At 45.7% G+C, this 22,440-nt stretch overlaps 1 protein-coding gene across 1 annotated transcript in view; it reads left to right on the top strand.

The window, feature by feature from the left end:
* Positions 1-16,667, top strand: part of LOC103727256 (WD repeat-containing protein 49-like) — a 60,327-nt gene extending 43,660 nt beyond the window's left edge. Inside the window, exons 11-18 of the mRNA XM_029559649.1 lie at positions 2,403-2,498; positions 3,826-3,884; positions 4,112-4,253; positions 6,317-6,356; positions 6,913-7,001; positions 7,948-8,141; positions 10,268-10,365; positions 16,416-16,667. Coding sequence (XP_029415509.1) covers positions 2,403-2,498; positions 3,826-3,884; positions 4,112-4,253; positions 6,317-6,356; positions 6,913-7,001; positions 7,948-8,141; positions 10,268-10,365; positions 16,416-16,623 — 926 coding nt within the window. The 3' untranslated portion in view covers positions 16,624-16,667. The remainder of the gene's footprint in view (positions 1-2,402; positions 2,499-3,825; positions 3,885-4,111; positions 4,254-6,316; positions 6,357-6,912; positions 7,002-7,947; positions 8,142-10,267; positions 10,366-16,415) is intronic.
* The last annotated feature ends 5,773 nt before the right edge of the window (positions 16,668-22,440 follow it).

The following is a 22,440-nucleotide window of genomic DNA, read 5'->3' as shown; positions in this document are numbered from 1 at the left end:
TCCAAGACGAAGGAGTTTTATCTAGGAAAGCAATACAGCAATATTCACTGGCTACCTCTCCAGTCATTTTCTCATGTGATTATTTTATTTTATTTACTACTCACATTGACCCTGAGAGCAAGTGCTGTCTACCCATTTTATCAACCAGGAACATACACTACAGAGTTAAACAACAGCCATCATAACAACTGCCATTGGTTGAGCAACTTTGAAAGGCATTTTAGGGTCATTAATCCCTTCAGTTTTCACAGCAAGGTCATGCGGCACTGCTCTCCTAGGGACTCCTGATTTGCTTTAAAAGGAGGTCATCCCCATGTGATGAATGAGCATGGCTGAGGTGCAGGGAAGTTAAATACACCCCCAGACCCTGCATGGATATGAGGAAGCCAACACACCTCACCATTTTCTGCCTCTGCAGCCTTCCCTGGGATGAACATGAACAGGTAAAGGGAGTTAATCTCCCTCGTTGTCCCAGCTTGTCCCTTAGTCTAACACTCCCAATAGCACGAGACTACCAGGAATAACTAATGCTTAGCCCAAATTACCAGCACCGTCTTCCAGGCTTCAAGGAGGATCCTGGAGTCAAGGAGCCTGGTAAGGCCACACCATCATGCAGGTGATTCCATCCTGCCTTTCAGAGAGTGCAGGTCTCTAAGGGCATTCACACAGTGTGGTGTCAGATGTGTGGGCTTCAGAGACAATGGTCTTGATTTGAGTTTCAGCCTCTCCATTGGCAGCTGTGATACCTTTCTAAACAGCATGCTTGCCTGTAAGGTCACAATACAAGGCCTACTTGGGATTGTGGTAGTTAAGTATGGTCATGTGAGAAAGTGCCCGGCACATGAGACAAGTCTCTGAAGTGGACATCTTGATTTTGACCAACATCCACAGAAAGGCAGGGCCTGATCTTCTGTGTCTACCTCTGTGCGTGGAGTATATATCCTAGGCCAATAGTCAGGTCTAAACAAGTATTATTAAATAGTTTACAACCTGAGTCACATAGTAACACATAGAAGCACAACTTCCTGTATTCAGCTCTAGCACCCAGCTCTCTATGTAATGTTTGTCTAGTTTGTTCAGGTTACTACAACAGAGCATCATACACTGGATAGTTTTTAAGCAATAAAAATTTATTTCTCATACTTCTGGAATCTAAAGTCCAAGATGGTTGGGTTCTCCTCCTATTATAGACTGCTGACAGGCTGCTCTGTGGGGCCCCTTATAAGGACTCAATCCTGTATACCTCTATGACCTCCCAAAGACCCCACTTCCTAATACCCTTATATTGTATATTGGGGTTTTAACAGATGACTATTGGGAGCCATATGCATCCAGTGCCTAGCAGCCCCTTATTTATACACAACTATCCATTTCCTCTCTATACCCCTGCCCTGGCCTGGCTCAGGGAGACTCAGAGAAAAGGGGTACTTTGCCCAGACTCCTGTTGTACAAATAAACATGTTCTTTGTGGCTCTTGGTGGTTTGAATTTAGGTAGATCCATGGGATTTTTATCTAACAGCAAATATTTGAGTTCTGTGTACTAAGCACCACTTGAAGACTAAGGATAAAGAGCCCCCAAACCAGGCAGAGGAGAGGAACTCTGGGCATGTAGGGTTGGACTAAGAGTTTCAGGAATTATCAGTGTTAGTAGAGTCTTGGTTTGATACCTGCCTCCCCTGTAGTGTCTTCTCTGCCTGATCCATCTTCCAAGAGTCCAGAACAAACACCTCTGGTTCTGTCCCCTCCTCATGTGCCAGCAGCATTTTGTTCATTTTCCAGGAGCTTTGTTTGTTTACTTTGCATCTCTGCTGCTGTTTCTTGTCCCACACTCAGTACAAGTCCTTACCCCTAAGACATGCTTAGATGTAAGTGAAAAATAAGTGAAGGAATGAGTATCTTAAGTCTTGAACATCTAGATCTTTTCACTTAAATATCCACCTCCTCTTCTGACAAGAGTAACAATCCACCACTGTATGGGTGAAGGATGGTCTGTGTTTAATTAAAGGTGCTGTGAAAGTTACTCAGAATTATTCCCATTCAGAGCACTTTTGGGGAGGTTTCTGATCATCCTAGGCTAGTGCCCACCCTGATCCCAGAGTGTTTGGCTATCTATGCTGATTAGGTTTCTCAGATCTCAGTCTCTCCTTGTAGCTCATGCCACGTTCCCATTCCCTACCTTTTTCTAGAAGTCCTGGGGTTCTGGGGATAACTTCAGGTACCTTGAGCTGCTGGAGTCATTAGCCTTTCTGTCCGATTCTCCTCGGCTGTGTTCTTATCCAGGGAAGAACCCTGCTCCATTTGCTTTCCAAATGCTGCCTTTGAAAGCTGTGGTTTGAGTTGGTGGGAGGCAGGGAGATTATTGTAAAAACAAGCCAAAGGGTTCTCTATCCTTCATTCCCAGGCCTAGACAGAAGTGTCTCCCGCCTCGCCTTCTTAAAGACTCGGGCAGCCAAGTTGGACCCAGCAGCCGCATCCCTCATCACCAATGGGCCTGGAGGTGAGGTCTCTCATTTCTAAGACAAGGCCATCCCAAGCTCCAGATGGATGAGGAAGGTGCCTGAGTGCCACTATCCACCTCAGACTCCCTCTGCTGTTTCATCATTGGCCTCATGCTCTCTTCAGAGCCCAGGCTAACACCTGAGCCTGCTCCAGCCTCAGCTTGCCCTCCAGAAGGGCAGTCATGTGGGGAGCTAGAACCCCAACCCATTTTCCAAATCAAGTCTCCCTGCACTGCTGCTCCTGCTGCCCACTGCCTGCTGGGCTCCAGGCCAGCTGCAGGCAAGATGGACTCCAGCTATCCCGAGAAGAATGTGAGGCCCAGATGAACACCGTTTAATCAGGTTATATAAATTTACTGAGCACAACCTTTCATGGAAAGCTGCCATAGGCAGCCTGACGAAGGATCCAGAAGAAAGGCAAAGGGCCACATAGTGGAGAGCGGGCAAGCTGCTGAGGTCATCTGTGGAGCTGGCACAGTCTACAAAGGAGCAAATGGAGGCCCAGCAGGGACCATTATCTAGCTAGGTGATATTAACCCAAGAACATGACCTCCAAGTGGGCGCAAATCTAGCTCCAAAGTGCTAGGATTTTAAGTAAAATTGCAAGTTAAAGGCACCTGGTAGTGGGGAAGGCCGAGCTGGGTGAATTTGGTCCGGGTGTTTGCTTGTTTGTGTTCTCACTGGTGAGAGGCCACAGAGGATTCCTTGTCCCAGTTGCACAGTGCAGATCTTATCAGCACCAGGTGCTGCTCCCCGCAACTTCTCCACCTCCTCTCTGAGTCATCAGCATGTCTTCTGCTTTAGCTAGTGGGAGTACACAGCACCTCCTCTCTCCTATGAGAAGAGCAGGGTTCCACAGTGATGGCTTAAGGAGTTCTCATGAGGAAATGATATGCATGGAGTCCTCATTTCCCAAAGGCTTGCTACCTAAACCCCATATAAACCATAGGCTGAGTTTGACTAGGCAAGTTTCGTAGTGTATTTAAATTTGTACACACACACACACACACACACACACACGCATGCACACATGCACACATCAAAGACATTAATTACCAGCATGGCACACAGTGTACTTTCCTCCACAGCCAAAGCTGGAGCCCCTCTCTGCCAGCAAGGCTGACCTGATTAGTGGAAGAGATTCCACTTGGTCATCAAAATCAAAAGCCTTCCCCAGTGTAGCTTTATAATTCTAACTGAAGGAAATAGACCAAATAAGAAAGAGATGTTTGCCTCTGGTGTGGAACCACAAGGTCTGCTCCGTACATACTCAGAGCCTCGGTTGGCTGGGCTCAGCTGGCTCCTTCCTACTTCCATCCCACTCAGGTTCTGTCACCTTCTGGAAGCTCTTCAGTGGGGCTGGCCTCATTGCTAACTTCACTCCTGTAAGTTGGATGGTCATTTGGGTAATGTCTTGGCTGTGGGTTTGTTTATTTGTTTGTTTGTTTAGTTGGTTAGTTGTTTGTTTCCAGACACTAGACTGTATAACAGAAGATTGTCTGCTAGGCTCCAATTCTTTGCTTTGTTATCTTCCTGGCATTTCTAACTGGATTGGGGCGGGAGGGGAATCCCAGTCTCCTTTTTACCAATCTTGCCACTCTGTGTGTCTCAGTCCAGAGGGAAAGCCCAGGTGAGCAGCATCGCAGTAACAACAGGAGACACTCTCACCTACCTGGCTGACCAGCAGGGCTTTGTGCACGTCTGTGACATCCAGGAGTACGGCCTCCAGGGACCAGAACTGCAGGCTCCTAAGAGTAGGCTGGGAATTTCTTCATGTTAAACCCTACCGTGAGACTGCTTTGGTGCCAGTACAATGTTCTTGTTGGTGAAATGAAATTGTACCAGTAGTGAGGGAGTCTTTTAAACACTTTTGAAAGCATATATGTAGAAAAATATTTTATAGAAAACATTTGATGTCAGCAAGAATTCAGCAAAGAGAGCATCACACTCTTGAAGGGAAAGTTGACAATATGTATCTAATGCTTTAAATGGCAATTCTACCCTAGAGATTTGGTGAAGAAAATGACAAATGTCCACAGAGATTTTACTTACAAGATTGTGCAACACGGTATTTATAAGAGAGAGAGAAATGGACAATTTGCATATCCAACATAAGTGGAATTTACTGAATACACAATGGTATACTATATTAGAACATTATTTAACCATTAAATAATGATGCTATACATGTAAATGCATTCACAGGAAAAATATTCACGATAAATGGTTAACTGGAAACCACCCAAATCACAAAATGGCATTACACCATCATTCTCTTTGGTATAGCAAAGTATATGCAAGATTAAACATCTAAGAAGATGTGTGTGAGGATTTTAACAAAGGTTATCTCTTTATAGATGAAGTTACAGATATTTTTATCCTCTGCTTTTTGAAAAGCTGCCTTTTCTTTTGCATACACACTGCTTTGGCAGTGACAAAAATGTGTTAAAAGTTAAAAACTCTTTTTATACAATTATAAACGTGCTCATGTTTAGAAATTAAAATGCAAACAACAGGAAGTAACCTGCCCCTCACCTCCCTAACCTCCATTTCTACTTCTCGATGAGACTATTAAATGACTCTGAATTTCCTTCTAGAAACAGTATGTATACATATACATATATACACATGTATAGGGGCACATACACAGCAATACCTAACTTTCAGAACTTATTCTTCTTTGTCTCTTAGACAATTTTTAAAATGAACACATTTTCTCTACTTCATTTTTAAGTCATCATATTGTCCATAAAATACATTTCTTGAAAGCCAATTTAAAGCCAAATGGTCTCTGTGCTTGATACTTTTTGTTCAACCATAGAAAAAGTTTCAGTGGCAAACTAAGAGAAATCAGAATTGAGAAATGAGAAGGATCTGCCTTGCCTTTATTTTTAATCCTGACTACTGGGAGTATATGTGTTAGTTTTCTGAACTGTAATAAGTACCTGGGATGATCAACTTATAAAGAGAAAAGGTTCACTTTGTTCACATTTGTGGAGTCCTTAGCCATGACCCAAGTGATCTTGTTGCTTCAGGTCTGTTGTAGCATATCATGGTGGGAACACTTAATAAAGCAAAGCTGCTCACCTTATGACCAGTAAAGAAAAAGAAAAAGAAGAGATGGGGGCACCACACATTCCCAGTGACCTATAAACCTCTCACAAAACCTCACCCCTTAAATTTTCTATTACCTCCCAATAGCACCAAATTGAAGACTCAGCCTTTGACATACAGGCCGCCAGGGATATTTCACATCCAAAAACTCTATCTATAATGGGAAGCATAACTATTAGTAGTTCAAATCCCCAGCACTCACATAAAAGCCAGGTGGGCATGGTGGCCCACCTGTGATCCCAGCACTCTCAGAGGCCAGAGACAGGGACCCCCCCCCAGGGCAAGGTAGAGTAGATGAATTTCTAGATTCATTGAGAGACGCTGTTTCGGTGAATAAGGTGGACAGTAAAACACCCGACATCAACCTCTGGCCTTCACACATGCATGTGTGTATATACCTGCACACACTTGTGCCCACACATGCAAACATGCATACACACATGCAAGCATACCACATAAATCTATGCAGAATAAAAAAGCACTAAGGAAAATCTCTGTGTAAGAATGTTATACAGGTCCCATTTCATACACTCTCAGCGCTTATGTGGGGGCCTTATACATAGTAGATGCTTGATGATCACTTAGACAGTTAATGCAGTAAAACCAATGACTCACCATGTCAGTACCTCTGCCCACTGGGCACGCATCCAGATCTGACTCCATTCTGCAGGATCCTACTCAGATACGCTTTCTTTTCACATAGCCGTGACCTTCTGGAGGGCTCACACCAGCATGGTGACATCGTAAGTACCATCCTTTTAGAATTCAAGAATCTATAAATGAGAGAGATTAACTTTCCAAGGTTTGATCAAATCAATCCTTTCAAAATCCCTCTGAACTGGTCAGAAAAAGAGGAAAACTTCATTTCCTTTCTGCTACTGACAGACAAGATACTTACGGCCCACACAGAGCCAAAGGAAGACAACAGGAGTCCTTGCTTTTCTTGTTCACGAGAAGTTTTCCTTGATTTGGCCTGATGACTTAGTGCAAACTCATGAGCTTAGTAGGTCTGGATTCTTATGGGGGTTGAAAGGAGTCAGTGCCAAGAAAGAGGCATTCCTTTTCCTCTCTTGCTCTTCCACTCAAACTGACCGTCCATAAGATGGTTTGTAATACAGCTCACTTGATATCTTGGGGCTCGACGGGAAGGGAATGTGGTATGGTAGGAGGTAGGGGAAAGGATGGTTCTTAGAATTCAGGAAATTAATCTGGTTTCTCTATTCCAATTTGATTTAATGCAATGTCCCTTTCATGAAAAAGCAGCCTTGACAAATCCTTTCTCCCCTGTTATCTCGCTAGCCTGGAGCTGATAGAGGAAGAAAATATTGTGCTGTCATCCTCCCTCGACTGTACTGTGCGTTTGTGGAGCAAAGATGGGGCATATATCGGTAAGGAATATGCTTTTGCCTCAGCTCAACAGGGCAAGAGGAATAGTGCCTCCATTGAGTCACAACTTCTAAGGTAAAGTGTGTCAGTATGCTCAGGCTGCCATAAAAAAAACCCCATAGACTGCATAGTTTAATGAGCAATTATTTCTCTCTTCTGGGCTTCAGAAGTCCAAGATAGCAGTCCCCACATGGCCAGGTTCTGTTGGAACTCTTCTTGACTTTCAGAGCACGAACCTCTTGCATTCACACATGATAGAGAAAGCTCTCTGTTTTTCCTTATAATGAGACTATATTACTAGATCAAGCCTCTATCTTATGACCTTATTTAAACGTAATTACCTCCCCAGCATCCCTGTCTCCAAATGCAGTCACATCAGGGGTTAGGGCTTCAAGATACAAATTGATTCAGTCCATAGCATAACACCAGCTTACTGTGTCCCAAATTAGAAAAATCAAAGGCATTTGAACTCAGACATGGATTGAAGGTAGTCAATTTGAGAAGGAGCTATCTTATCCTAAGGAGCATATCTAGGTAGGGACATTCATCTCTGTGGTGGGCAAAGGTCTGGCATGTATGAATCATAGTAAGCAAAATAGCCTGACCCACTGCTTAGAGGGACTGTGGCCTGCCTCAATACAATCTCTTATCCTATAGCTTATGCTTCTTGAAGCAGGTCTGGGACTATTTTGAATTTATTCTTTGAGTTCTTAGTTCATATTGAGTAGCCTACATACCCATATGGTAGGAGGCATCCTAGACTTCTCTTTCAAAGGCTGTTTTCCTATGATTGTTTCTTACAGAACCACTAAGGCAGAATTTAGCCAGATTAAGTTGGCCTTCTCAGTTTTAAGGAGATCTATACATGTTATCAGTAAGTTTTGCTCTAATTTGAAGCTAGGTTTCATCATGTGTATGGTATGTATTCATTTATCTTTATTTCTCTAGGGACCTTTGGGCAGAATAACCCCTGGGATATTTTCACTCCTGCCTCCTGGAGTCACCTGGGAGTCCCCTTTGAGATTTTGGCAGACCCCCAAAGCATGCCTGCTCCCCTAGTACTGGAAACAGATATTCCTACTGGGAACTCTGAAGGACAGGAGGAGCAGGACAATAGAAGGGAGGAGAAGGCCTGGTCTGAGGTTTGTGCCTGAGCATTCAGTCTACCTGTGTTTCCTCTGTGGTTTCTATCCCGATCCGCAGGGTGTATAAATCCCAGGCTAAGACAGTCAGGCATGACCTGGAGAGTCAAGACAATGGGGGAAGAAAACATGTTCCCTCCACCTGGAACTGAACTGAACCAAGAGGACATGTGGTCCTTCTGTGAGATGGAAACATAGATCTCCCAGCCTTTTCCCCCTTTCAGCAATGGAAAGCTGTCGCTGTCCTTGGAACAAAGGAAATATAATACCATGCTCAACCCTAGCATCACATCTAAGAAGGACAGACCCTGCCCATTCAGCCCACACTTACCATTCTGAGATGCACAGGGGCCCCTAACAACTGAGAGGAAGATATGATTGACTTAATGTTCAAGTCTATAAGAGTCAATGTCAGAGCAAGAGATTTGGAGAAGGCCCTGGTCGATGTAGCCTTGATTTAGAGCTCCATGAAATATATGGATTTCCAAGAAATGCTTGCCCTTTAATAAATGGAAAAGAAGGTCATTTGTGAGCTATTGCTCACCAGCTATGTTGCAACTCAAAGCAGGACACCTGCTCTGCCAGCAGAATTGCTTCTTCAGCTTTTCCTTGGCAGCCTCACAGAATACAGATCACACAATATAACCCAGCCACTGACTCCAGCTTAGAGGCCCAAACATGTTCAAAATAGAAACAAAGGCACCAGGGGGACACACACCAGGAGCAGCTTCTGTCTCACGTGAAACCCCTCTGCAGTCCCTTTCTCAAGGTTACCAAGCAGTACCACAGTGGCAGTTCTCCAGAGACTCAAATCACATGGCGCTGTTGGCTGATTTAGAAACACAATTATTTCAGTGAGCGCTCGATATGGAGTACACTAATGTGTTCATTAATTCTGATAGACCCACAATTTGGAAAACAAAAGCTCAAGCGGGGGTGGGAAGAGAGAAAGAAGAAGCAAAAAGAAATGAGGAATTTGCTGTTGGGGACAGAGCTCTAGCTCGTCCTTATGCCTAAGGAAAATCCAAGGAGAAATCAAACAGCAGGTTCCAGTGCAGGGGAGGGAGCTCAGGAGGGTGAAGTGGGAGGAAGAGAAAAAGGAGGGAAAGAGGGGTAGAGGCAAGAAGAAGGATGGAGGGCAAGCAAGGAAGGATGCTCAGGGTACCATAGTTTACAGTGTGCTTGCTCTCCAAAGGTGAACCGAGGGTACCCCAAGTCTTCCTGAGTGCCCTTCATCTTGTGTAAGAAATATTCATGAGACTGGAGAGATGGCACAGCAGTTAAGAGCACTGGCTGCTCTTGCAGAGGACTGGGGTTCGATTCCCAGCACCCACACAATGGCTAACAACCACTCATAACTCCAGTTCCAGGGGATCCAATGCCTTCTTCTGACCTCTGTGGGCATTGCACAGCATGGGTGCACCTACCTACATGCAAGCAATACGCCTGTATACAAAAAATAAAAATAATAAAATATTTTTTAAAATATCATTCCACCCAGTTTGACTACAGATATCTCAAAAAAGCAGTCAAAGTTCTTCCTAAGGGGGAAAAAAAGCACAGGAAACAAAATCCTGAGCCTTTACATCGTGTAGTTAGACCAGAGGACAGGAATCCAAATTGTAACATTGAAGAATAAAGTGTTTCATTGCTGTCTGTGAAAGAGGGAGCCCTGAGCTTCACTTTCAAGTTCATTAATTAACCATGTAATCTCCAGCAGTCACTTCTGCTGAACCAGTTATGTGACAAGGAGTGGGATTAGATGGTCTCCAAGTTTCTCTCCAGACCTGAAAAGTGTATGCACCTCTGAGTGTCTCTTTAACAAAATCTAAAATGTGTTCATTGCATTCTGGATGTCAGTAGCAACTCTTCCAAGATGCCAACAGATCACACCACAACCAGTTAGCTGACTAGAGGCAGAGAAGCATTCACCTAGAAAACACCACAGACCAGCTGGTATTGGAAAATGGGATTAAAGCTCCCAGGAAGTACTCTTGTCGTTTAGCCAATTCAGCCAGGCCCAATCTTGTTCTAACACAGAAGAGCCATGTAATCCATACGTGACCCTTGTCCCTTGTTGTCAGAGTAGTCATGGCTCCTGTTCTCCCATCTGTGTCCTCTTGCAGACTAAAAATACCTCTAACCTTCCCTCTCCAGAAGATTCCATTGTTGAAGCAGAGGCAAAAGAAGATAAAAGCCGATGGTCTGCATGTTGCCATGACAGGTCAGTCTGGAAAGCCAAGCAGGTCAAAGGGGCCCTCCTGGAAAGGGTGCAATCTTTCTTGGATCAGGTCTTTCAGGCCTTCCTGTCACCTACATATTTCACTTGTCTCTAAGGTCCTCTAGTATAACTGAGGTCACTACTTGAGTCTCACCCACTGGATGCCCTACCTACATGATTCCAGACTCTCTAGAGAACCCCCAGTTTTATCTAGTCATCACACATGACAAAAGGCCAAGCTTTTATCTTCCCCCATGAGCTCTGTGGCTGATGTTGCTGCCCACAATGCAAGCTCCTCACCATCTCTCTCACAGGTACCTCTTACAATCCCTCTGATTTCCCAAGAGCCTGGGGTAAGGAGGCTCTCAAAGCTGCAAATCCCGGGGTGCTTCAAAGGCCCTGTATGCACTCCACTCCAGGTCCCTGTGCACTGGGACATGGCAGGTTCTCCAGAGAAGCAGGGTGAATGAATGCCTCTCTCCAGTTCTATAAGCTGTTCTGTTCTCTATGTCCCATTATATGTGTAGGTCCCAGTCACCAGAGGCCCAAAGAAACAGCCCTGTCAATGTCCCCTGCTGATCCTCTCATTGTAGAATTTGGATTTAGAGCCTGGAACAAGTGATGACCCCCACCATGTGCCATCTCTATATAGGACTTCAAGAGCCCAAGTGCCTTCTCTATATAGCTGTGTCACTACCTTAGCTCCTGCTTCCATCTTGACAGTCACCTCACAATAAAGACAGCTAGACAGCTCCAGGGAACTCCTGCCTTCTACCTACACCCTTAGAAGAACAAACAAGAACATAGGACGTGGGGATCCAGGCACAAAGCTGCACCTTCCGGTTGGCTCAACATCCTTTATGGAATTTTCTAGGAGCTTCTATTCACATCCTAATGGTCAACATTTAGTCACATGGCTACAGCTGGTTTCAAAAGAAGCGGAGAGTTCCATGACTAAGGAGAGGAGGGCGAGAAAGGAGTTTGGGTAGAGAACTAGCAAGCTCTGTCCCAGAGGTAAAAGAGAAATGCTTTGGTTGTTGTTAGAGTCAGAGGGTCTGTCAGGTAGAAACTCCCATCTATCATAATGTGTATCGTACCAGAACAGGTCTGGAGGCCATGAATCCCAAGTCTGGTTGGGTCAAATAGCTGGATTGTGAGAAAGCATAGACATGGTTTTACAGAGTTACAGTTGATGTAACCTCAAGTAAGTCATTTCAAATTCCTGTTCCTATATTATTCTAGTTATTTTTTGTGACTGGGATAAATTACTGACCAAAAGCAACTTGGGGAGGAAGGATTTTATTTGGCTTACAGCTCAAGAGTCCATAATTGAGGGAAACCAAGGCAGGAGCTCACGGCTGGAACCTAGAGGCAGGAACTGAAGTAGAGACCATGGAGGAACGCTGCTTACTGGTTTGCTTTCCCCTGGTTTGCTCAGCTACTTCTCTTTTTAGAAATATTTTATCTATTTATTTTATTTTATGTGTATGAGTGTTTTGCCTGCATGTATGTAAGTGCACCATGTGCATGCAGTGTCCACAGAAGCCAGAGTCCCTGAAACTGGAGTTATAGACAGTTGTTAGTCACCATGTGGGTGCTGGGAACTGAGCTCATATCTTCTGGGTGAGTAGCCAGTCCTCTTAACAGATGAACCATCTCTCTGGGCCATCAGCTACTTGATATGGGGCGGGTCGCTTGACCCCCCGCGTGGTGTGTGCGGGCACCCTGGGGTCTCCACCACACCTGGCTAATCCCGGCGTGAGTCTGGCTGCAAGCGATGTGGGGAGCGCGCCTGGGCTCCCGGGCGCACTCACTCTGGATGTGGCCCAGGGTCAGGTGTGCGTGCACTCTCCTGCCGTGGTTCTGGTCCCGCTGGCTAGCTAGCAGCTGGCGGGCCTGGCCGGCCGCGCCTCTCTGGAGACGGCAGGTGCGAAGACTTATTATGGTGCGTGTCGCTTGACCCCCGGCGTGGTGTGTGCGGGCACCCTGGGGTCTCCGCCACACCTGGCTAATCCCGGCGTGAGTCTGGCTGCAGGCGATGTGGGGAGCGCGCCTGGGCTCCCGGGCGCACTCACTCTGGATGTGGCCCAGGGTCAGGTGTACGTGCACTCTCCCGCTGTGGTTCTGGTCCCGCTGGCTAGCTAGCGGCTGGCGGGCCTGGCCGGCTGCGCCTCTCTGGAGACGGCAGGTGTAAAGACTTCTCTGATGCTGGCTGTAGCTGATAGCTACACACTTCTCTGGAGCGGAGAGCTTCTTCTGCTACTAGAGTATTATCTAGTCGGGATTCCGCCTCTTTTACACCCTTATGCCCTTCCTCAGGATTGCGGAGTCCTGGCCAGTGAACTCCACAGGGAAGAAACACGGAGGCGGCGAAAGCTAGGATATCCGTGGGTCGGTAACGGAGAGTGCTGCTCTCCGGTGAGATCAGGTCGCCGGTAGTAAGACACAGGACTCAAGGCACGGCTTAGTCTGTGTTTACTGCTTTATTGTATCTCTGCTCCTTGCTTTCCAGCTCTCTGCTGATCCAGCTTTCTGGGACCCAATCTCCGGGTCTCTGACCTGATCTCCCAGTCTCTGGCCTGATCTCCGACTATTAAGAGAAGACTAGCATATTTATATACCATGGGGGTAGTGGTAAAAGCTTTTAGATACTTTGTGAGATATTCTATTTACATGTGGAAGTGGGTTTCTGCTAGACTATTGTCTACCTGTAAAAATCACACACAGGAAGGCATGGTATGCATAGAGCCAAAGGCCATGTTTATGTCAAGGCATCTGTGCGGCCACTTCAAAGGGAGAGACAGGAAAGATGCCAGAAAGCACCTTGCTATGAAAAGGAGCCCGCGGCACATTCCCCGAGCTGCATGAGCTGTCCGGTGTGAAGGGGCTTCGACTTTTGCATAACAGAGGTCTCCCAACAACTTTTCTTATAAATCCCAGGCCCACCTCCCCAACTGAGCACTCCTACATCAACCAGCAATCAAGAAAATGACCCCACAGACATGCCTATGGACCAATTTGATGAAGGAAATTCCTCCAGTGAGGTTCCCTCTTCCCAGATGTCTCCAGTTTGTGTCATGTTGACAAAAAGTAACCAGCACATGTACTTAGAGATTTCCTAAGATGGTATGGGATCTATCAAATGGTGAATGTCATGGTGTGTTGGGGTTGGAGACTAGAAAAGGAGAAGGTTCCTACCCTGTCCACTGACATCATCAGCATTACCATCTCTGTTAATGGATTTAGCAAGGCCAGCAGCTACAGAATGAGCATCATTCCCCACAGAACCTCTTTTGGTTTCAGTTGCCTCTCTCCTCAGAGACACTGCTGTAGGAGATGAGGTGGGAAAAGGCTCCAAACAACATAAAAACAAGCACAGCAGGAGGCCACGGTAGATGTTGTTTGACTCTCTAGGGTCCAGATATAGGCAGCATGGAATGGCAGAAAGTTGACTCTAAAATTCAGAATTGGGTTAGATTCTCTGTGTTTGTTCAGTGAGAGGCTACACAGTTGGATGTAAAGGGTCAGGCAAACAGTAGAAGAGAGGTGGCAGTGGGTCTGTTGGGTGGATCTTACTCTATCACCACCAGTCTTTGTTGGGTTAATTTAAAAATAAATGCCTTCTAAGGCAGGAACCATTGGAAATGATGGACACATTCTCTAAACATTTCATTTCAGTTTGCAAGAGTAAGATGTACATTCATTCACCAATCTTTTGACATTCAGTGCCGTCTTCCACAATGCATTATAAATGAGTTTCAACTTCTGCTTTTATAAAAGTAGAGCAAGAACATGAAGACATTTGCAAAGCCATCTAAGTACAATCCTCCCAGAATTTTATAATTTCTCCAAGCTTTAACAGCTGTTTATTCTGAACTCCTTATCACCCGCCAGCTACTCTTTTCAAAGACTCTGTCTGAGCCTTCACAAGGTTTCTTTTTCCATTATTTTCACATCAATTTAATAAAATTTCATTTTCTTCAAATAAATTTGTAATCACAATAAAGTATACAACTGGCATCAGCAGGTTTGAAAACAAACAGCTGATTCTGGTGGAACATAAGCCTCACCTTATTCAGGCAGAAACACAAAAGACAAAAGCTACCTCCAAGATGGAAGCAGACACAGGGCTGTGGGCATTTGCACAGTCACTCAGCCATTGGTTCCTTTAGGATTGCATCTGCCACAGTGATTCTTTAAGCACAGCTTCCCTGGAAATCAAATCAAGCTTTCCCCAGGCAGCCTGACTGCATGTAGAGAACAAGAAGGAAGACCACAGGTAGGAGGAAGGGGAGATCCACTAATATTCCTACAACAAGGTGTTCCTCCCTAGACTGTCTTAATGAGGCCCAAATGTTGAGGACCTCCCACCTGAGGCCATCTCAGACATTTGGACAGTGAGTTCAAAAATATTTTGTTCAGTTTTCACATTATCTATGAAGATGCCCTTTTTGTGATCTCTTTCAAAAAGGAAACTGAGGCTTAGGGAGACAGTGCTATTTGCTAAGGTTAAATCTTCAGTAGGTGGCAAGGCAGAAATAGGGCCAGACTGCTCTTTAACTTTCCTACAGCTTTCCTCCAAGACTGTACCTTGGAGGGAGACTTTTATGTGAGCATAGAAAGAAAAGGGCATAGAATATACCTACTGTAAACACAGAGATGCCATGGGCAAGTGGTAGATGATTGTGACATCACCTGCAGAATGTAGCCCCCAGGTTAGTGCTACACCTGTTGCCTGGCATCTGTTTAAACACAAAGAAGCAGAGATATCAGGAAGTGGGTGCTTCTCAGGCTGGCAGGGTGAGGTGAGGCACAGAAAGATGACTGGGAATCCAGAGAAATGGTGCCAAGGAGGTGAATAGATGACCTGAGGGGATGTGCTGAGAATAAAGGGTAGGGCAGAGATGTGCATAGAGTAAAGGGTAAGGCTGTAGGGCAGACCAGAGAAACCAGAGAACTAAAGGACAGCCAGGCAAACCCCAGCTACAGGAAGCAGGGTTAAGGTCCCTAAGCATTTAGGATTTTGTTGGAAATTGACCCTGAGTACCTCAGGGAAAGCTGTAGAGAGAGAGTCAGGTTCCATCGCTTCAGTGCTTGGCTCTTGCCTAATGGAAAAAGCACAAGGCATTGTGGGAGCACTGTCATAGGGGAAATTGGGAGGGAGGGTCTTTGGATGGGGGAATTCATGCTGATACCCGAAAGATGAGCAGGATATGGCCATGTTAAAGGGAAATTTAAGAGGCAATAGAGATATTACCCCAAAGATGAACTTGGGGATATTGTGCCATATGAAACAAGCCAGTTGCAAAATGACAAATACTGCATAACTCATTGCATGAGGTAACCTAGAACAGACACCTAGAGACAAATTAGAGTGGCTGTTGTCAGGGACTGAGGAGGAGGGAATGAGGGAATTTTGTTTAATGTGTACAGCTTCCATTTTCTAAGGTGAAAGAGTTTTGGAGCAGAGCCTAATGGCACATATATGTAATCTCAGCACTTAGGAGGTGGAAGCAGGAGGATCAGAAGTTCAGTGTCTTCCTCAACTATATAGAGAGTTCAAGGTCAGAGGTCAGGCTAGCTTCTATGAAACCCTATCTCAAAAAACTAGAAGAAAAACAAAGTTCTAAAAATGAATGGTTGTGATGGCTGTCCAGCACTGTGACTGTACATAATGTGTGGTGTGTTTGGTTCAGATGGTCAATTTATGCAATGTAGATTCTCCCACAATTAAAAATAAAGAGTGGAAGTAAGAAAGAGCAAAGCCCCTAAAGGAGGGGGTTCTGGGAACCTTGAGTAGTTGAGTGTAATTGAAACAGAATTGGGGCAGCAGCGAAAACAGAATTATCAAGGGTGGAAGTAGGTGGCTTTCCAAAACATCTAGAAATGACCAGAAGGAAAGTGTCAGTGACAGAAAGCCAAGCAGAAGGGACTACACAAAAGTAGGTGTTTGGAAGGAATGCTGGGCTGCTCTGTGGGGTCTGCTGTTGCAGCAGGGGCACTCACAGCCCCGAGGCACCCAAAGAATCTTCACACTTGTTCTTTTCCACCAGATTGTTGCCAGCACAGAATAAGCCTTGCCGGAAGGTGCCGGAGCCCAAGTGGCCCAGTATTTACCAGACTCTCCGGTGCCATGAGGTTGCCTGCGTGTCTGCTCCCAGAGAGAAACCAGATTTATCTATTATTGGCTCTGACTTGTTCGATGTGAATTTCCTCACGAAGGAAAAGGAAGCAGAGCTTCCCAGAAGGAAGGAATACTGACCTAATAGCTGTTTCCCTGTTTGAGTGCTATTTCTTTTTCTTGAGAAATTCTTCCCCGTGTAACTGAAAGGTCTGAGTGAGAGTACGCTTTGCCCAGGAGAAACAAAAAGAACAAAGCAAGAAATGATTTCAACCCATGTGGGCTCCATCCCAAAGCAGTTAGAGCTTGAATTTAAGAGAACAAACAGGATTTTTAATTTTCTTCCTGGGAGGCCAATATTTCACAGTGTGGAGGGAGCCCAGATGAGGTGGCCACAGCTAGTGGTCCTAGAGCTGCCCCCAAATATCACTGAAGGTATCTGCCTCCAGGTAGGCTGAGGGCAGTGCAAGAGAACAGGAAGGCTTTTGAGAAACACAGCTGATGACTTCACTAGTGTGCTTTTTGTCAGGTAGACAGATGTAGGCACCCATTTATTCCTAACACCCTATGACTAGACACCATCACCATCCATTTTACCAATAAGGAAGCTGACGCTCCAAGAAATTAACTGACTTGCTGAATGATATGAGAAATTCTAGAGTTTTCTCTCTCTCTCCCCCACCCCCTCTCATCTATCATTTTTAAGCGGGGATTGAACCTAGGACCCTGTGTGTGCCAGGCAAGTGTGCCAGTGAGCTACATCCCCAGTCACCACAGATATAACCACCACCAAGACTGACTTTCTGCTATAGGAATGAATTATAGGGCTAGTAGCTCACTTTCCAAACATTATTGTGGAGAGGCCATTGTTAAGCTGTACTTCCCTGCTGGTGTCAACCAGAAAAAGAAGAAAAACAGCTGCCAGATAGTGAACTCATCCTGGAGAAGCGCAGCCTTCGTTACAGATGAGAATGTTGGTCCTCTGGGAAGACCAACAAATGTTGTACCCCAAGTTACACAAATATTCAAAAAAAAAAAAAAGAGAGAGAGACAGGATCTTGTTATGTAGCTCTGGTCAGCCTGGAGCTCATTATGTACTGGGAACTCATCATGTAGCCTAAGTTGGCCTCTCAAGTGTTGAGATTACAGGTGTACCACCACATCCAGTTCAAAACTCAAATCTTACTTTGGCCCCCAAACTGGGCTGTAGGTCACTGTCTCTAACATAAAGCCATTGCCTTGAAGTGCAGAGAGTACACAACTGCAAAACTCAGAAGACTCTTGGGCCTCCCAAGCCCAGGACTTTCTAGGACTTGCCTCCTGCTCTCTGGTCACCCATGAGCATTATGTACTTTAGACCTGGGCAAGGGGAGCCCTGTTCTGGTCATGCCCCTCTCCTCAGGACAGGGAAGCCATAGGACCCAGAAGAAAGGTTTACCCAAATACATGCCTGTCTGTATGGCAGTCCCACCAACCCGAAGAGACTGCACAGTTCCAGGCCCAGAGACATGGCTAAGGGGCAGGTATTTGTTGGGGTGAGGCAGACATTGAACATGCTGGCTAGGAGAATGTCCATGCACGTGCACCTAAATACCCATGAAAGCTAAGAGTAGAGACAAAGGAGAGTAAGTTTGGGGTTGTGAGCCAGAGTGGGTTCTCCCTGCCACTGACATATTTGACAGAGCTCTGGGGACTCTAATAATAAAGCATATAAACCAGCCTGGTAGGAGGTCAGAATATTCGGCATCAAATGCCTTCTATAACTTTATATTTAACTTTTGAACATTGGGCCTTGATTTGTTCTGTGCCTCCAAACTCTTAGGAGCAAGCCTAAGATTCCCTTTCCCTGCTCAGATTCCTCTAATCCCTCAGGCAAAGGCACTTCAGGCCTTATTCCTCCTGAAATATGACCCCTTGCTGAGAGTGCTGGCTTCTCTCAGGGCACATGCTAGGAGTTCCATCCCTCTCCTGCCTGACCCCCAGTTTGACTGACTCTGAGCCTAGGTTGTATTTTCAGCAGTGGTGAGACACTGCTCTGCTTCTTTAAATTCTCCAATTGTCCTTGAGAATTTGCCTGACCCAGTCAGTTGGGAACCCAGTCCTGGCATCTCTAGTCCCTGGCATCTGTAACCCCAGGCATCTCCAACCCCTGGCATCTCCAAATAAGCATTATTCATAGAGAGCCTACACATCAAAGAGGACTCATGGTTATCTGTGAGGAAACTCAAACTAAACAAGCCTAAGCAAGATGAGGAATGCATTAGCTCACAGAACTGTTATGGTGCGAACGTGGAATGTCTCTATTGGCTCATGACATAAATGTTTAGTCTCTGGGTGAAGATGCTGTTTGGAGAGTTCTGAAAACCTTGAGAGGTGGAGGAAGTAGGTAACTGGGTACAGATCCTTGGAGGCAGACTATCCTTGGCTTCCTTTCTGCTTCCTGGTCTGCCACAATGTAAATGTAAATTGAGCTGTTCTACTGTATGTCTCCCCTGATAAGGTGAAATAAACCCCATGACTATGAATCAAAATATATATTTTATGTCTGTGTCAGATATTTTTTATATTTTATTATGTTTATTTTATGTGTATGTGTATTGCTTGCATGTATAAGTGCATCCATGTCGTGCAATGCATGCAGAAGTCAGAAGAGGGTGTCAGATTCCCCTGGAACTAGAGTTAAAGACAGTTGTGAGTTGCGGTGCTGGGAACTGAACCCAGGTCCTCTGCAAGAGCAACCAAGTGTTCTTAACTGCCAAGTCATTGCTACCGTCCCAGTCTGTCAGGTAATTTGACCACAGCAGTGGAAAGCTAGGTAAGACAAGAACCATAGGGAACTGTCATCAGAGACTTGAAAACCCCATAGGGACTATCTATGTCCATCTCTTGCCTCATGTTGCTGTCTCTTTCTCAAGACAAGTTTTCCCCAATACAGGAAACATAAAAAGCCACAGGGATCTCCAGGTGCATTGGCAGCATTTTCTCCACAGAGAGACTTGGAGCTCTCTTGAGTTCCAAAGTTCTAAATCCCTACCAGAAAAACTTTATGCCATTATCTTGGATGAGCACTTAACTTGAGCTAACTGAGGGCTAGGGACTGGCTACTTTAAAAATGGCTGCTCTCGAAAACCATAGGGATGCGGAGACCCTGAAGTTTTGGGGATGGGAGAAGAATGAGAGTGTCAGACTATGATTTACCAGTTACCTGAGGCTGGGCAGCTGATTTTCATTGCCAGGAGACTGCCAGACTATGTGTCCCTCTCTCTTTCCCCCTTATTCCTCCCTCCCTCCCTCTTTCCCTCTCTCCTTCCATGCCTCCCCCTTGTCCTTTCCTGACTTCATTTGGATCCTAGCTTTTCCCCTTCCTGCTGAACTCAGGGCTCAGAGGCCTACGTTTAGATGGCTTGGTCCCAGCTCTGTTGCCCACTTGCCAGTGGGCCTGGCCATGTTACTCTGTCCCCAGAACCTTAATTTTCTCAACTGTTAAAGAGATGAGATTTTCTTCACATCAGGTTTCCCATTCTGTTGCTGAGTCTTTGTGCTTCTTAAACAATTAACCTAACTTCCCCCACTCTTCTTTTTTGTAGACCTCTGAACAATGGGTTTCTCTCTATTCAGCGAAATATGTGATCATTTTTAATCCTTGATGTGGGGCCACAGTACTTCAGACCCATCCTCAGGTCATAACCTAACTACTTCTGCTATTGTCATCTGAGAGATCCGAATGGATGCTGTTCTGTTCTCTTCATGAACTAGTCCCCCGAGGAAACAATGCCATTATGGAAAGTTAGCAGTGCTCAGAGCGCTATTAATCATGCCAAGCAGAGTTCTAGGAACCTCCACATGTGACTTCCAAGTGATCTGATCCGACCTTGATGGAAGAAAAGAGGACCAAGTAGTGAATACCTGAGTTCTTCCCCTCTTTTGCCCCTCCCTCTTCATCTCCTTGCTTCCCCAAGACGCCCTTCTGCCCATTAGAACGGGGGCAGGGATAGAATACAACCATTACCCTCAGTTCTTTGGATCAAAGTGGGAGCTTATACTGAGGATATAACTCAGTGGTAGAGCATTTGCCTAACATATAAGGCCCTGGCTTCAACCCCTGGAACTAAAGCCAAAACCAAAACCAAAGTGGAGCTTCTGCGGTGGGATGGGGTTCTCTGAGGGAAATGAGTTTGGGAAATGCTAGATTAAAGATCTGTGGCTGGTTTTGTTTTCCTCAGTGTTCCTCTGAGTCCTCTATCTCTGTAACTGCCTGGAAAATCCAGCTTCCTGGACTTACTAAGGCCCTGGAAACGCTTTCACCAAAGTGTATTTTATGGAATGTGTTCAAAGGAATATATTTCGACAAGTGTGGTCTGAATTGCAGTCCATCTAAATTCTGATATGCTGTCTTTTCTAATTCTCAACTTCTTTTAAAGTTGTTATGGGTTCCCACTTTTCTTCTTCCAGTTCTCTCAACCAGCCTGTGAGACAGACTGTATTCTTCAAAATGCACAGATGAGGAAACTGGAGTTCAGAGGGCCTCTTCATCACAGGATTCCCAGACCCCAGACTCTTGATAAACATACAAGGAAACTGAGGCAGAGACAGTTACCTTGTTCAAGTTCAGCAGGAAGACAGCAGCAGAACCAAGTATGTGACTGACAGATTCTAGATTCAGGGTCCATTCTCGGCAGTGAGCATGTGAAGGGCAACACGTGGGAAGGACGTGTGGGTGGTCTAATAGGAAGGACAGGACTGGATAGGGCTCTTGGTGCTGATGTCTGTCTTTAGAACAGTGGTCTCAGGAGAGTTGACATCTGTCCTGCCGATTACCCCTTCTTCCCTGAGACTCCAGAGTCAGACTGATGGCTAGGTGCCCACTGTTGCGTTTTAAAAGCAAACACGAAGCAAGTAAACATATTTCCTTCTTTGGTTCCTTGAGAGAAATGAGTGTAGTAAATTTCTTGGCTGCAAGTCTGTTGCTAAAATTCCTTCTGGAGGCATGAACAATGTCCACCCCCTGCCCTGTCCCCCTTGAGTTGCTATGACAAAGCAAAGTACAATTTTGCCAAACTGCAGTTTGGAAAACCAGAGAGCTTATTGGGCTTACTTACAGAGTAATGGGTAAGGGGTTAGAGTGTGGGCGCTCCCCTCCTAAGGTCTCACTAGAAAGTCTCCATCTAGGCATGGACCGTGACTTCCCCACAGCACCATAAAATGGTGAGAGACACTCCTTATGGCTTCTTCCTCTTATGTACCCTTAGTCCCTCCCTCTCATGCAACTAGGGTCAACTGGTTGGTTGGGAGGTGTGGTTTCTCCTTTCTTGCGGCGGGTCAACAGTCAACAAGTGCAACCAAGCTTGGGAAGAAGGTATCCGTCCATAGCTTGCCAGTTGGGGGACAGTCCTATGCAACAGTCTAAAGGAGCCCGAGATATATGCCTTTGCCTCTAATTCCAATGGTACCATATTCCACTGTGAGACACCTGGGCCTTAAAACAAGGGAGCTCCTGGAGCATCATCTGCTGAGCAGGGTCTTTCCTTCCTTCACCCCACATCCTACTCCTGTCATGGGTGGTCCCACCCAGGAATGAACCAAACCTAGTCAGGATCCTGGCCACAGCCAGTGACAGTTACCTTGGTGTTTCTTACCTAGGGCTTGGTCACTTTTCAGAACACAATTTGCCTTTGAGGGATGCTGCAGTAGGAGGTAGAGACCTGTCAAGAGGGCTGGGTCTTCTCTCTATCCCAATACTCAGTAGAGGCTAGCTGGAGCTCCTAGAAGCTGGGTTTTCACTCTGTGGTGAGGACAAGAGGCAGATCATAGACCTTGGAAACTGCTCTATCCACCTTTAACCCTGCCTGCTCCTAGGCTTCCTCTGAGCGCTGCCCACCGCCCCCCCCCCCCCCAAGCCACCCCCTGCACGCCTTTTTTTTTTTTATTCACTTCAAGAATGTCTTTTTTTGTCATCT

Source organism: Nannospalax galili, unplaced genomic scaffold (genome assembly GCF_000622305.1).
Source record: "Nannospalax galili isolate Female #2095 unplaced genomic scaffold, S.galili_v1.0 scaffold768, whole genome shotgun sequence".
Classification (NCBI taxonomy): domain Eukaryota; kingdom Metazoa; phylum Chordata; class Mammalia; order Rodentia; family Spalacidae; genus Nannospalax; species Nannospalax galili.
This window is presented reverse-complemented; position numbering and strand designations above follow the sequence as displayed.